This window comes from Gymnogyps californianus, chromosome 1 (assembly GCF_018139145.2).
Source record: "Gymnogyps californianus isolate 813 chromosome 1, ASM1813914v2, whole genome shotgun sequence".
Classification (NCBI taxonomy): Eukaryota; Metazoa; Chordata; class Aves; order Accipitriformes; family Cathartidae; genus Gymnogyps; species Gymnogyps californianus.
Window position 1 is genome coordinate 150,921,359 of NC_059471.1, and position 15,403 is coordinate 150,936,761.

Sequence of the window (15,403 nt, forward strand, 5' to 3'; positions counted from 1 at the left end):
GTAATGAACACAACTGTCACGGAAAGTCTAAGAGGGACGCTTGTTCCACGGACTGCCCGGACAATGAAGAATTGGTGTGCCACCCCCTCTCTCGCCCCCCAGCTGATGCCAAGGCGGGCGGCCGGCCGCCGGCAGATGAATAGCAGGTCTGTTCCAGCAGCTGCGCGTCTCGGTCCAGCAAAGAGAGAATCTCCGGGAGCGCAGAGTGCCCCGCTCCGTGCGCCGTCTGCAGAGGAAGAGACCTGGGGGCAAAAGGATGGCCTCGGAAGGGGAGAGCATCAATCTTCAAGTGAGTCCATCTCGGGGAAATACCTGTGGGAGGGAGAAGCGGGAGGGAAGATCCCCGGTTTGGAGGAAATATCCACCGCTCCTATCATTTGCTCCTCAGCTTTGGCAGCCAATTTCACTTGAAAACTGAGCGCTGCTTTTTTCCTCTTTTCTCCTTTGACGAAAAGCTAGTGGCAGGATCTCTGCCCCGTTCTGCCAGGAGCTGTTATGAGCCTTTTTCCGAAAGAGTGAGGGTAAGAAGAGGGGTATTACTAAAAAGAGCTGCTTTTGGGGGGAAGGAGGAGCAGCAGGGGCAGAAGTTAGCCTTCAGCTCTCAGAAGGAGGCAGCACATACTTTACAAGCTGCAAAAATCTGAGCCGTTCCTCATCTCACAAAGCCTTTCTCTGTTTGGCAGAAAGTGCTCCCAATCTGGAGAGGAGGAAAAGAAATAAATACAGCAAATGCTGAGGAAGCGCAGAGGCCAGGGTTTCCTATGTAGGGTTTATAGAGAAACAAAACTTCTTGGTGAAGCTCTTTCAGTTCTCTGTGTTCCTCTTCTGAGTGTTTGTGTTTTTTAAGAAGGGTGTTTCTTGTGCTCAGTGTGTGTTCTAGGAAAGGGCAACTACCCAAGGGTTTGGAAAAAGAAACTATTAGAGATGAAATGGAATCAAAAGCCCAGATCACAAACACCCGTCAAACGTCAGAAGTTCAAGTCCAGATCTGCACTTCAGACAGCTCTGGAGAAGGGAAGAATATGAAGCATTGCCCAGGGCACAGCTTCCAGCCCTGAGTAGGCTGGCAGCAGGGTCCAAATTTTGCAGCTGATTTTTCTGTCTGTAATGGTCTTAACCATCCTTATACTTGAAAGTGGGGAAGTCTATCTGGGGTCTCAATTTTTATTTCTTTGGCCCATGTCAAAGAAAATAAAATGGAAAGATTTGTGCCCTTGGAAATAATCAGGACAATTATCCTTAACTAGAAAGAAGGACTGAGACTCCCTGATCCTGCAGAACGTATCTCCACTGAGATACGAGGTGCAGAGCAGTTTTTTAAGACCTGGGAACAGTTATGCTCAGATAAGAGACACGACAACTGAGGAAGATACACAGGTAGCTTTGGCAGTTGGTGAAAATGTATTCTATTTAGGACTGAGGAAGAGAGAGGTTAGACTTTCCTAGAACTAGATAACAAGGTGAAAATATAGAAATCAGTAAGCCAGGAGCTGGGGGCAAAGGGCAAAGAGGACAAGAAAATTATGCTAAATAAAAAGTCAAATTAACTCGTTGTATATGAAATCTTTCCACCCAATGGAAAGTTTCAGGTCTATCGTGGATTTGAAGCCCAGGTTTCATAGATGAAAAAAATCAGCTTCACCGATTAAAATGTTCATAAACTCTGAAAAATCTGGGGTTCAGATTTTTCTCTTTCAACCCATCTTGAGATTGAGGGAAGAGCCAAAAGTGATCCTCAGCATCTTCAGCTTTTACAATACTCAAATAAATAAGCCCAGGAGGTCAAAGGTTCCTTGAGTTACAAAATTGAAAAGAACATATCTATCTGTTTCTAGAGCGGGAAGGTGTGGAGTGTTTCTATCCACCTCTACAGAGGTTGCCACAAGTAAAATCATGCTACTGAGATTTTCTTTGTGACACCTTACAGGGATTTCATGAAGCCACCAGACAGTACAAAATATAGGTGAATGCACACAGATTCCTGCACGCTTATGACCAGGAAATATACAGTGATAGCAAGGGAGGGAAAGAGTGTTACATACAGCCACATACTGTGACAGATGCACTCGACCCCTTAACCAAACTAGCGATAGTTTGGTTCAGGCTCCAAAGGAGGTAAAGGCCTAAGCCGTAAACGGGCCAAAACTCCTCTAGTTTCAATCTGTTCTCTGAAAACCCACAAAGGAGCAGAGTGACACAGTGAGCATTGATGCATATGAGCTTGGAACACCAATCATGCAATTAACACATGAATAGCGGATGGCTTTTCCAAGACTCATTTATCAAGGAACAAAGAAAGTTGTGGGTACAAGGAGTCTCATGCATACCTTTTCCATTGCATGTAATTTGACTACAAGCCAATCACTTTATTCCATAAATATGACAGCCTGAGTGAGCCTTCTTTGAGCTCTCCTGGCTAAGCAGCCTGACTACATGGCGGTGATCTCCCCTTGAGCTGGGACGTCTCTCAAGTTTGCTCCTCGAGGCAGAGAGACCGTTTACCAACGGCACATCTTTGGTAAGCGACCAATATCGCGCATAACCTTGTAGTATGGTAACTTTGATTTGTGCCTTGGTAACTTTGATTTTGTCTTGGTAACTGATTTGTGCCTTGGTAGTTTTGAATTGTTGTTCAAATGATTGTGCCGTACAGTAATAGAGCGAACCTTGCCATCAAACTTTGTTACGTCGCACTTTTACAACATCATATTAAAACCACTTTCGCTAATAGCTTTGATGATGATTCTTTAAGCGATCTAAATCACCCATTCGCGACAAATTGGCATAGTCAGCAGGACCCTAAATCAGGATTCGTGACACATAGCTGAGACAAGCAGAGGGTCCTGGCAATGACGTGACTTGACAAGTGTGAGTTGAGGGGAGGAGTGATCAGTGGCGGAGAAAAAAAAAGAAGTCTTTCAGTTGAAAGTACATTTAAAAACCTCTTTTGAGTCCCTGCTCTGAGCACTGAATGCAGAGCAGGTGTCTTCTTGGAAGTTTCCAGCTGTGGGTTTAGGAAGAGCTTGTGGGAATGTGCACTGCACGCTCTCAGGTGGTAACGCATGACTCACTCCTCCTCAAAGAGCTCCTGGATGGAGTAGCAGGAACAGTCATGAAAGTTAACTATGACACAATACACAAATAGGAGTTTTTATTTACAGGGAGAGGGTCCTGTGCCTGAAGCAGCTGCACAGTACCTCCTAGCATTTCTTATACAACATTTACATGGCCAGGCTGGACAGGTAACAATAGAATGAAAACAATGTGAGCCTCTGGCCCAGCATAGGAGAGAGATAGAAGAGGCAATCAAGAATTAAGAAGGCTCTAAGGAGAACTGATCAGTCCCCACCTTTTTTGCTTATCCTAAAGCATGAGACCAGGAGCTCACTCAGCAAAATTGAAAGTCTCCATAACAGGAGATGCTCCCTCACCCAGCGTGTTGTCAGCCTGTGGAATTTGCCATCTCCTGGAGCAGGTTAGAGGTCAAATATTAGAGCAAGCATTGAGAAGAGGTTGGGAGGTCCAGTAACAATATTTACAGTTATGCAAGCTAAAAAAGGTACTTTCAAATCCCATAAGCCAATAGCAGGATAAAAATAAATACGCTTTTCAGTTCCCTACAGGCAGTGGCACAATTGCTGACCAGACTGCAAGTGGTATCTTGCATTAGAGAAGTTATACACCAAGTGTCCGTAAGTGAGACCTAGGACTGCTTTTTAACAGCAAGAAGTGTCTCCCATTAATCCACTTTCTCCCTTACAAAAATTCTCTTGTTCTGTGTCTTTCAAAGGAGTCTGTTTTCCAGTTCTGACTTCTAGGAAGACCAACAAAACCTCAAACTGTGCACAGAGAGATGCTAAAAGGAAATGGTGCTGAAATGGAAAAAAAAGCCACAAGGCTGTAGGGCAGCCTCACCAGATCTATGCCAGCCAGCCAAGCGCTAAGACAAAAGATAAAACTTGAATTAAAATCTTTTAATTAAAAAGATTAATTTACCTATTAAAAGATAAAACTTTAACATGAATTAATTTGAATGATGCATTTTTCTTCCCAGACATCTCTATTTGTGGCTTCTGAGTGAAACTTCCACCTTCCCCTATTGAGCATCTGCCATTGATGAGAAACCAGGCAGGCAGACCAGTAACCTGATGAGATATAACAGAGTACATCCTGAGATAGCTGGGATCAGAAAAACACATTTGGGATAGAAACAAAAAAACCAACCCAACAATGTCCCATCACCAGTTTCTTTTTACTTCAGGAAACAAAGGTTTATAAATTAGAAGTATGGCTTTGATAATCACACTCTGGCTGATTTATGCACTTCTTTATGCTATTATTCCCCCTGACTCTCGCCTCCAACCCTTCCATAGAGATTTGCAGGGGGGAGAGAGGAGGAGGGAGCCATACAGGACCGTTCTTTTCAGCAGCAAAAGCCCCATTAAATCTGTTTAGCTGTGTACCTCAGCTGCTGCAGTTCACGATCTGGCATCTTAACACAACCCTGTTTCATCGGTGATTTAAGCTAATGTACCAGACTTTGAATGGGAGCGACTGAGACAACATCCGTTCCACCACCCCCACCACAGCGGTAGTAACCAGGGGAAAGTCCGTGGACAGCTGAAATCAGTAACACTCACACATTATTGCCACGGCTAAGTCTGTCAGATGAATATTGCAGAACGGAGCAAAGATTGGGGCTGATTCTAAATGGCTCCAGAGTTTTATTAGGTTTGTATTTTTATATTTTCTTATTCATGAATGGGTGTTATGTTCTGTATAAATGGGTGTTTAAGGGATGTGCGCGGGATGAATGTCATCCATATTCGTGCTGCAAAAGAGGCTATATATTGTATGTTGCGTCTTTCTTTTTATAGTTTCTTACTCTTTGATTTAAAAAATTTACAATCCTCTGGGACGAGAAGCAGAAATAATACCTCACCATTTAAGGAATCATTCATACATCAAAAGTAAAAAGAGTAAACAGATAAAATAATCATTCTGGAAAACAGACCCTACACTGAAATTTTTTGGCAGAAGCTGTTTGGTGAATACTTTGAATGCAAAATACATCTGCGGAAATAAAGACAGGTTTACAAGCAACTTGCAAGGAAAAAAGATTTTAAATAATTGGATAATTTACTTCCAGTGCTCAGTTTTTGACCAGATCTACAGCAGGAAGATTTTAGACAGGCAGATAAATAGCGTTAGCTATAGGCCTGACAGTGGGGACTTTTCCAAAATGCCCACAAAACAAATGGAAAGTCCCACTTACCACTGTAAATCCCATCTCCCACATCCCACTTTCAGTCTAGGCCTGATGAGGGGATGCAGGGAGTGTGTTCACAACTGGATTAGATGTTTGGTTTTGTGGTTTTTTGTGGCTTTAACGTGTGCCTCGAGGCTGTGATGTGCTTACAAGTTCTTGGCTTGGGCACGTATTTGCCTGCTTCTGCAGCAACAGCGAGCTTGTGCTTTCTAGTGTTGTAGAACCTTTACTCTCCTTCAGCGATTTCCTGTAACGGTGGCAATCTAACATTGCCAACCAAGCAGTGTCCCTGCCCCAGTGGACTTCAGTAGCATTATTTGGGTTCTGTAATTTGGGCCTGGATAATGACAGTCTGCATTGAGAGAGAGAAAGAGCCTTGCAGTAAGAAAACCACAAGTGCTTCAGAAAGAGCCATTCCTGTGATTTCCCTGTATGGTGTATGCAACTCAGCCATCAAGAGTTTGAGGAACTTAGCTCACCGTGTTTTTAACTAACCCAATTACTACAGCCCCTCAAACAGGACCCCACTCCCCACTCCCAAGGGTGCACTCCACTGCCTGTGCCATTCATTTGGCCCTGGTAAAGCTGGTTCAGAGAGCTAAACTCAGAGAAAACTAACCACTTCTTGGCAGGCTTAGTGTCCTGATTTGCTGTCCTGCAGTGGTTCTCGGGAGGATCAGACAACTGCCAATGACTAAGACTGCGTGGCCATGAGAGCACGTAGAGACAGCAGGATCTCTCCTTTCAGTGGCAGCTACCCGTCACTTCAGATCGGTTAGCTGAAGGTCCAAGTCTGGGTGTAGCCAGTGAAAGAAGCAAGGAAGGCCCAAACAGTAGCAATGATTGCTCTCACTAGCGGACGTCACTCAGATTGCAAGATTTCGGACTGCTACTTGAGAGTAAAGCCTTTACAGGGCTAGCTAGAGGGTTAGGCAGAGATTCACCATGCCCTAGTTGGTCAAAAGACAGGTTTGAAATAGGGTATCACGCTTAGGAGCAAGAACGATCCTATGCTCTTCTCCCCCAGCTGCAGGGACCTGCAAGTCTGCATAGCATTACCCACGCTGGTCCCAGAAACCAGTAACACTCACACTAGCAGACAGCGCGATCACAACACGCTGAGAAGGAGGAGACTTTCTTACAGCCAGTACTAATTGGTCCTTTGTTCTATAGTCAGATGTGGCATTTCTCCTCTCCTCTACACATTCGTCCTGCCTGCTCTACCTGGACACGGCCAGCCTTCCCACTTAGGGTTAACGTTCACTTATGCCCTTCCCAAACATGGGGATGGTATTTCCTCATCTTGAGAAACTGGACCCCAGGTTTCAGAGTATCTGGGGAAAATGAGGCACATGTGGAGTCAAATATACCCTTGGAGTTTTCACATGGAAATCAGCGGCCTTACACTGGAGGCTGATCTGGTCCCTCGCACTCCACCTTGTTGAGGAGTGGTGAAAGAAAACTATCGATGCCTTTCTGAGAGAGGGAGCCTGGTGCCATGATGTGCACTGGGCAGGCCATGTCCATCGTGAAGCCCTGCATGTGAAGGCAGAGAAGGGAAAGGGGGCAAAGGGGCTGTTGATAGAGAGCGTATCAAATAGTGAATTAGCCTGACTGACCCATCGGTCAGTGAATCTGCTCTCACTGAAACAATAGGCATGCAGAGGCCTCCCGCAGAAGAGCACAAGGGACTGTTTTTAAATAGGATTCTCTGCTGGGTTTAGGGCTAGGGTAGGATTAAGATAAGCCTGCAACAGAAAGAAAATGGCAATGACGTGCCGTTAGAACAGTCATTTCTTCTGATATATCTAAAAAGTTGACTGCCAGTGCTATAAACTACAGAAAGGAGGCTGTGCTGCCAGAGGACACTGACTGCAGAGCATTCAGACCCCGGGCCTGCTGCGGCGGAGGGCGAAGCTGCCGTACAAGTGGTGCTGCCTCTTCGGCCTCACAGGGACAAGGGATGTCCAGACCTCCCCAGGCTCCATGAGAAATTCTGCCTGCAGTTGCACATAGGTCCACAGCGACAATGCATGCCAGTCTACAACATGTGGCACTAGACATATGAGTTTCACTCACAGCTAGGGCTGCCATAACAGTAAATTACAGGACTTTTTCCCCCACTGCCTTGTAGGGTTGGTTCATCACAGACCAGAGCACACAGAACCTTGCCTCCATGTCTGATAACCACAGCAGAGCCGGAGCTCAGGTCACAGCTAGAAACGGTCAAAGTTGCGAGGGAGGGGAAATGGGCTATATAAATTAATCTGAGGAAGCCCAGACATTTCTGAAGAGGAGATTGGGAGGGAGGGAGGGAGGGAGTCACTTGGGTTGCGGCATGCTGCCACCTCCCCTGAGGTAAGGGGAGAGGACCCCAGAGGTTGGCAGCTACAAAAACTTATTAACAATAACAACGGATTTCTGTGCTCGCTTTATAAAGCTTGTACAATAGAAGCAGGGGGAGCAGAGGGGGAGCAAGGCCCAGGAGGCATGGGGTCTCCCTGACGGGGTGGGAAGGGGGTGAAGTGACACAGGACCTGGGGTGACAAGATGGTGCCTGCACAGCACTGGGGGCCAAGGGGATGCTGAGGGCTTTGCATGGTGGGGGCCCCATGCCCCACTGAGAGTGGCAGCAAGTCAGCATGGCTGCACCCTGTCTGGAGGATGAGGTCAGCCAGCAGCTGCACCAAACCAGCCAAGGACAACCCTCCTGCCGCCCCTGTGCCACATCGCCAGCCCGGCTTGGCCTGCTCGCGGCACCCGTGCATCAGCCGCCAGCAGGACCCCTTTCCCTTTGTTCCGCCATCTCCTCCTCAGCCACAACCTTTAGGGGCACCATCTCTCACCACGTACCTGTTTCACGCATTGAGATACAGATACATCTCACCCACACTTGCACCTTGCAGATTTGAGCGCACAAGGAGTGGGTTTTATTTAGTGAGTAATCATAAACCCGGTTATGGTGGTGGCAACACATGGTTCTCCTGGCTGGCCAACGGCAAAACCTCCCACTGAGACATCTTTGTGAGTCGGAGTCCTCTGCAACATGAAGCACCTGCTAAACCACGGCTAAATCAATTTTTGTGTCTTTTGTCAAAAAGTTTCCTCCCTCGGCTTCATTCCAGCCCGTGCCTGAGAGCTGAACCACGTACTTGCTTCTCTGTTCGCCCTCAGCTGACAAACAGGTACAGCACCTCCACTCATTTAGCCACTAAAAATGGAAGCCTTCAGCCCAAGTTAGCATTTCTCAGCCCTTCCTGAAAAATATGTATTCATTTGTTATGCCTCTCTTCTGAGAACCGAAAATGGGCAATGCTGCCTGCATACAATAACCACACACAGAAGTGTGAGCTTCTCCAAGTACACGGGCATTTTCACTGCCATTTCCCCATCCCTGGCTTGTGAGTCAAATGTTTATAAAACTCTCTCTGAGAAAAGGCAATACAAGAATATTGTAATCTAGACTGCCCCAGGTATGTAAACACGTAACAGAAACATTTGAATTGGACACCAGAATGATGGAAGAGCCCATGTGCAGATGCTGCAAGATTCACATCACCAGTTACCATACACCTTGACACACTCCTTTGAACCAGGCAAGTTATAATTTCTTGTCAAATTACATGAATCAGATGTTTGACTCTATAATTACAGCTGTGAAAACCATTATACTCAGGATCTTAGAACTTTCTATCCAAAATAACCCTTGGGGAAGAAATTTCTCATGAAGCTGCTTAGGTCAAGGTTCAGCGAGTGCTGGAAATTCTGGGGGAATCCTGTCAGCAGGTTTAGAGAAATGAGAACAAGAAAATGAGATCATGTACTGGTTTGTGGATTGTTCAGGCTCTTTTTTTTTCTTTAGGTTTTTAATTTTTGCAAATATTTATGCATATTTGCAGGATTTTTCTCTTTGCACTCACACAACTCCAAATGGTATTTTTGGGGATTAAAAAAAAGCCCCAGATTCACCGCAGACCTTAGTTATGTGAGAAAAAGAACTGCTCCTACTGATCTAACAAGAGCCAAAGGGCAACCAACCATTCTTCTGTAGCCTACGTTTTACTGAAGGAATGTTTCTGCAGAAAATAACAACACAGCAATACTTTGTACTCTCATAGGACTTGTGTGAGAACCAAGTTCTGCTGTCCCTAGTTCTCCAGGCATTTTGTAAGTATTGGTGAATTTAATTTCATAATCCCCATATGGAGCAAGAGGTGTTTTCCTGCCTATTTTACAGATATTATGTCAAGGCAGAGATGGTTAAATGACCACTGGTGTACCCAAGGACACACAAGTAGAAAGTGACTGAAGCAGGAAGGAAAGACTGAGCATCTCTGTTTGGATGGGTGGATTGCCATGCAGCAGCAGTGTGTTCTGTGGTTTCATCTCTACTTCTCACTGGCTAAATTCTTAATCTCCATTATTTTTTTAAGAAATTGTTAAAGATTGTTTTATTTAGTCATCAGAGACCACTCTGTTATTTCACACAATGTAAAGAAGAACATTAATTGAAGCTGTCAGTAAGAGAACAAACACAATTCCTTCCCTGCTGAATGTAACTTCAACATCAATTGGAAACAAATTTCGACACACTTTCAAAAGTTCAGGCACACAGCTGTGTTTGCACCTCTTTCTTGGTGGAGCTACAGTCATGTTCAACCATGTTGGTGTAGGAAGCAAACCCCAAAGCCAAAGTGAAACAAGCTAAGTTATGTTAAACATAAATTCTGACTCAGAATGACCATACAAGTTCTTGATGCAACTATTCTACTTCAAGTTTGCACCTTTTTTTAGGTGATTCAAGATGAAATGTTCCTGCATGTCCCTGTGTGATTTCAGGCTGTGGCCACACATTTTTGCTGACTGGAGCTGAAGCGCTGAAGGGGGGAGGTTCATCCTCGTCACCACCATCAATTATTATTGCTGCCTCAATGCAACTGCTCAAAGTAATCACTCTATCAAGACTGTCTGGGCTCGGAAACCTCCATTACTGAGTGTCTAAGCTAACCTAGATCATTGTGAAAGAACTTGTTTAGGGAATATGCAATTATGTCTTCTAAGGAAGAATTAAGTCCCCTGTCTTCACAAGTCTGGACAGAGACAGAAATAGCAACTCCTTTAGATAGGCCTTCATCCATCTTATTGCAATGGGAAAATTGTTTGCATTCTTGGATATTTCTTGGCTGGTCATGTCAGCTGAAGATCTAGCTCTTCTAGGATGATCAGAAGACCATGAGATATACAATCTGGGTTCTTCTTAACTTACACGTAAAGAATAAGGAAAACAGATACAAACACAAATACAATAAAAAATATTCCTGCATAACATAAGCACCTGGGGTTTTTTCATCTTCTGCCCATGGTGATACCTTGACTGGCAATCCACACTGATCAGAGAGACATCCAGCAAAGGATTAATATGCTACAAGAAAATATAATATGCTGCTGTTTTCTTTTAACAGAAACAGATTTGAAGTCCATCTTCATCTTCATGTGTTAGATTCTTGGGAGTTGATTCTGGACCAATTCCTTAGCCAGCCCCCATTTTTGGCATGTGGCTGTGAAAAAGTTGCCGAAGGGAGTTGTGTCAAAGGGCTTTTACTTTGCTCTTAATGGCTCCACGTACAGTCTGAAGGAATCTGAAGCGCTCACGAAATGTGGTTTCCCCTCTGGTGTTTGCTGTTCAGCTGGCTCAGCAGCTCAGCCATTTAAAACCATTGTGAGTGGATTTAGCACTTGTGAAATAATGCTGGCCTATTCAGATCCGGAGAGGGATGGGCAAAGTCCACCAGCACAATAAAAGCCCCTCTTCCCTCCTTCTCAGATGAGGAGCCAGGGTGCAATGGAGTTTGAGGGAGAAAACTACTCATATCCAGGTGCAGCTACACAGATCTTGGGGGAAAGAGATATGGGCCTACCAAAATAAAAAAGCTAACACATGCTCAGAGGAGGCAATATCTTCAGCATCCCAGAAAAAGAAAAAAAAAAGGAAAAAAAAAAAAACCCGCATCAAAAAACAACTACTTAAGTATAGGAAGCAAATCATGAAGGAGAGAAAAGAAAAAAAAAAAAAAGAGGAATGCAGCCCCAGAAGAGAGCTCCAGTGGGGTGTCGTACACAAAATGACAGATTATGAATGCTAGTAAGCCAAATGGGGGGAACAGAGACAGAGAACTGAGAGTCCTGGAGGTCTCTGTCCACAGAAACCAGAGACAATGGAGCTCCCCACTTCATCCTAGCCTGAGCTACTAAGTATAGCAAGAGGTGTGTTTCATCTCTGAGCTGATCTAACGCTCAATTATTCTGCTGAGACCATGAAAAAAAAGAGATAACTAAAGCCATCTCTGATGTGGACAGCGTTGCAGGCATGCTGTAGATCTATATCTTTATGCAGAGATTTGAACTCAGGACCAGGCTCAGACAGGCAACTCAAGAGCAGACGGCAACAGGTCTTGGTGGCTACTAATTAGGTTAGCTTTTGGTTAGCGATGTTGAGCTGAGTAGCCCTCTGATTCATTTCCAACCCCCTCTGCAATACGTTCAGCCACAAGCCTCCAGGCATCACCCTGAGTTACTGAACTAGGTCAGTTTACGGTGTTCACTTTTTTGGGCCATGGCAAAATGGCAGTTCTCTTACGGATCCCCAGGTGGGGGAACGGGCTCAGCGTTCGGATGCGGGCCAGCGTGGTGGTGAACTCAGGTGGTTACAGCCAGGGTGGGGCAGGGTCGTTTTAAAGCACTTCCTCTTGCCTCACTCGTACAATGCACAAACAGGGACATTATCTCTCCCCTGGGAGCAACTGACTCAGATGCTTGGCCAGCTGCAGGGAAAGGTGTCCCCATAGCCGCCAACAGCAAAGACTAGCTAAAAAATAAAAAGATGCATCGCTCTGTGGCTGCAAATGATAATACATTCCTCTTTATTCTGATCCAAAAGCAATTTTTTCTTCCTTTGTTCCCCTCCCTGTTTTTTCCTATCTGATGAGAACTTGTTTCTCAGCTAGGAGCCCAGTCTGTCTGTTATTGGTGTGCCTAACATGATTTTTATATTCCTCCCATTTTTTTATTTTACATATTATCAAATGACTTATGAAAAGTAAAGTTCAGCCAACTAAACCTCAAAGGAGTTATGCAAGAGCAAGTAGCACTGAGCTTTACCATGAGCCCTGTACAATTAACCATGTATGTCCATGGACTTGATAAATCTGTTTATGAAGTACATTGTGGGTATATACTGTTGCAGATCTGGCTGGAGCAGTCTGAAAGTATACTGCTCCCAGTGGCTATCCTTCAGTCAGAAGACACTGTCTCTAGCACTGTTCTTGACCTCTCTGAGAAATAAGGGACAGTATCTAGCTGAGTAACTCCTCCAGCTATATCAGCCATTTCCATACACACGGTACATTTGTACCCTGCACATGACAAAGTACTTCTTCCCTTGTTATCATCTGATCAGTGGGCGTAATTATAAGGCTGATTCAGCAGAAATGAGAGCAAGACTTGTGGGAAGTTTGTCTTAGGGCCAGCAAAATACACAGGCTAAGAGAAGGCTGTGATTTACTGATCACAATCTTTGTATGGAAAGATCCATGTCCTTTGAAGGCCGCCTTCTCCTCCTGGTGCATTGTGAAGGGCAGGCAGGACTTTGTGACTCCTCTTGGTTGTGCTATAGATAATATTCTGTGGGCTCAGAACTGTGGGAATATTGTATCTGTTACCAAGCAGCATTCAGTCTGCCTTTTGCCCAAGGCACCTGTATTACGTACACAATCAACGCTAACATGTTGATACCTGTGAGCAGAGGGAAATTCACATTCTGTACTCAAATGCTGCAGGAGCTGAGGTGTTAGGAGGATGTATGAAATTAAGGTAGGGAGAGCAGGGAAGGAGAGGAAAGACTTCGCAGCTACATTCGAATGTAATAGGTGTAGCTGAGTGAAGGCCTTCAAGCTGGAAGATCGAAGAGGTATCCTTTGAGGCAGTATTTCTTCAGAAGGTAGATTACAAGGCAAAACGTCTTCAAAAGTCCCAACAAAAACAAGACTATTTCGTGCCAGGGTCAAGAACTGAGGAGAACAATTGTAATGATTTCACTAAATATTTATCTTCCTGTCAGTTAGGGATAAATATAGATTAAGAGTCACTGGTCATGATAATCATATTAATAGGTGGAAAGAAGTTTCTTTTGCTCATCTTCTCTGGTCATGTCAGCAGCAGCAGCAAACAGAGTATCAGGGCGTCCAAACAGGATATGAAAAACTGTGAATAAGAAAAAAGGGGCAGACTGGCATTTGGTTTTGTTTTTGTTTTTTCAGAAAGACTGTAGTGAGTGCACATAAAAGCACCACAAAACCCCTTCACAGGGCTGCTGAACGACATATTGACAATAAAGCTGAGCTGCTCCAATGACAGTGAGCTCTGCTGGGGGAGGCAGAAACCAGAAAAGGAAGAATGTGATCAAAAGTGAATAAACTATAGGGATAAACTCCTCCATCACTTTGTGCTAGGTACGTGTAAATGTTTCAATGCACAACTAAAACTGGGAGCTAATATGAGCTACTTCTCTGAGCCCATGCCAATTAGTGACCATCATAACCACCATGGGGCTCCAAACAACAGGCATCCAGTGCCTGGTCTGCCACACATGGTCCAGGGTTTTTTTTTCCTCCTGCTCCCTAACTCTTCCATCCCTCCTCAAACATTCAGGAGTTCATTTGGACACAGCTTTCTGGCTACCCCCTTATAAGAATCCAGCTCCAGTACAAAAAGCATACTGAGTGAACCTCACTTGAAATCCAGGGCATTTGTTCCACATCAGTGGTTCCCATTTCTTTTGTCCCTCAGCCATCTTGAAGTGAGAAACTACAGTATAAACACAAGATACAGTGACAAAGGAATCATAAAAAACTTCAGTTCCTGCAAAATTTTGTTTCCTACTCCAGAAACTTACATGTTTGGTGGCTGAATGTGAATGCATTTCAGAAGAAGACTATATTTGCAGAACTTGGGCATTCGATTGTCAGAGAAAAGGTTATTCTGCTTTAATCTCCTCCCATTTCTATTCTGGCCCAGAGGCATTTGCTTCCCCAATACAGTCTCCTAGGAAGGCCTCATTTGCTACACCCCTTCCCAAAAGTCTCTCAAAGCAATGTCTACCCAGGAGATCTCTGAAAAACACAATTGTCACTAAGGGGATTTGGGCCTCCCTTTAATTTCTGCCATGCTGTACTATAGTTCCTCATTATAAAGTTAGCTCTTAAAGGTTCTTTGTCTCTGCAGGGTTGAAAGTTGCTGACTGAATGTCTGGGTCCAATTTTCCACCAGTCTTCCTTTAACTGGCCATTCTCAGCTATGCAAAGTGTTTGCATAATGCTACAAGATCATTCACATCAATCTTATTTAACATTTTGAACCTGTTTTGCAAAGGGGTTAATGAGAAAACAAAAAACAACCTGTATAATAAGTCACCAGAAAAAAGCACTAGCCTAATCTTTTAATATAGAGCCTGAACAGCAGTTCTTTTCACAGAGGGAAGAGGACTGACATTTTTTCTAATCTGAGAATGTAATTCCCAAGGACAGTGTATGAGAAAACAGCAGTCATCTACAGAACACCCAGGAACAGTTGTTGAAAGATTCCCAGGGTGTTACTTTTGGCAGGACATCAGGTTCCAATAAAACCCACTGAAAACACTAGACTAACAACAATAATAGTAGTATTTTACACAGATGAAGTGTCTTTTATCTAAGGGTCACAAAAGGCTTGTGCAAATGGTGAACAAGCTCCTTGAGGAGAGGTAGATGAAATTGATGCTCTGTAGATGTTGCCACTGATTCATTGATTTAGAAGATAGGTTATTGTGTACAGAGTGTTAGATGATACAGAAAGAAAAGAGTTAACGTGTATAGGCAAGCTTGGGAGCATTCTTTGTAGTGAACTTGCATAGACATAGTAACCTATTTTTTAATGTTTTCAGTAAATCAACTGCTGACATTCCACATACACAATTTGAGCACCTGTACACAAATCAGGTAACCAAAGATTACACTGTGCAAATACACAAAGTACTAGGTGAGTTCATGCACAGCTACTTGACTCTAATGTGAAATTCTATATACTATGCTTGCAATTCCT

The 15,403-nt window shown here is 44.2% G+C and overlaps 1 protein-coding gene across 1 annotated transcript in view; it reads left to right on the top strand.

The window, feature by feature from the left end:
- The first annotated feature begins 211 nt into the window (after positions 1-211).
- Positions 212-15,403, top strand: part of NINJ2 (ninjurin 2) — a 50,154-nt gene continuing 34,962 nt past the window's right edge. Inside the window, exon 1 of the mRNA XM_050915177.1 lies at positions 212-289. Coding sequence (XP_050771134.1) covers positions 257-289 — 33 coding nt within the window. The 5' untranslated portion in view covers positions 212-256. The remainder of the gene's footprint in view (positions 290-15,403) is intronic.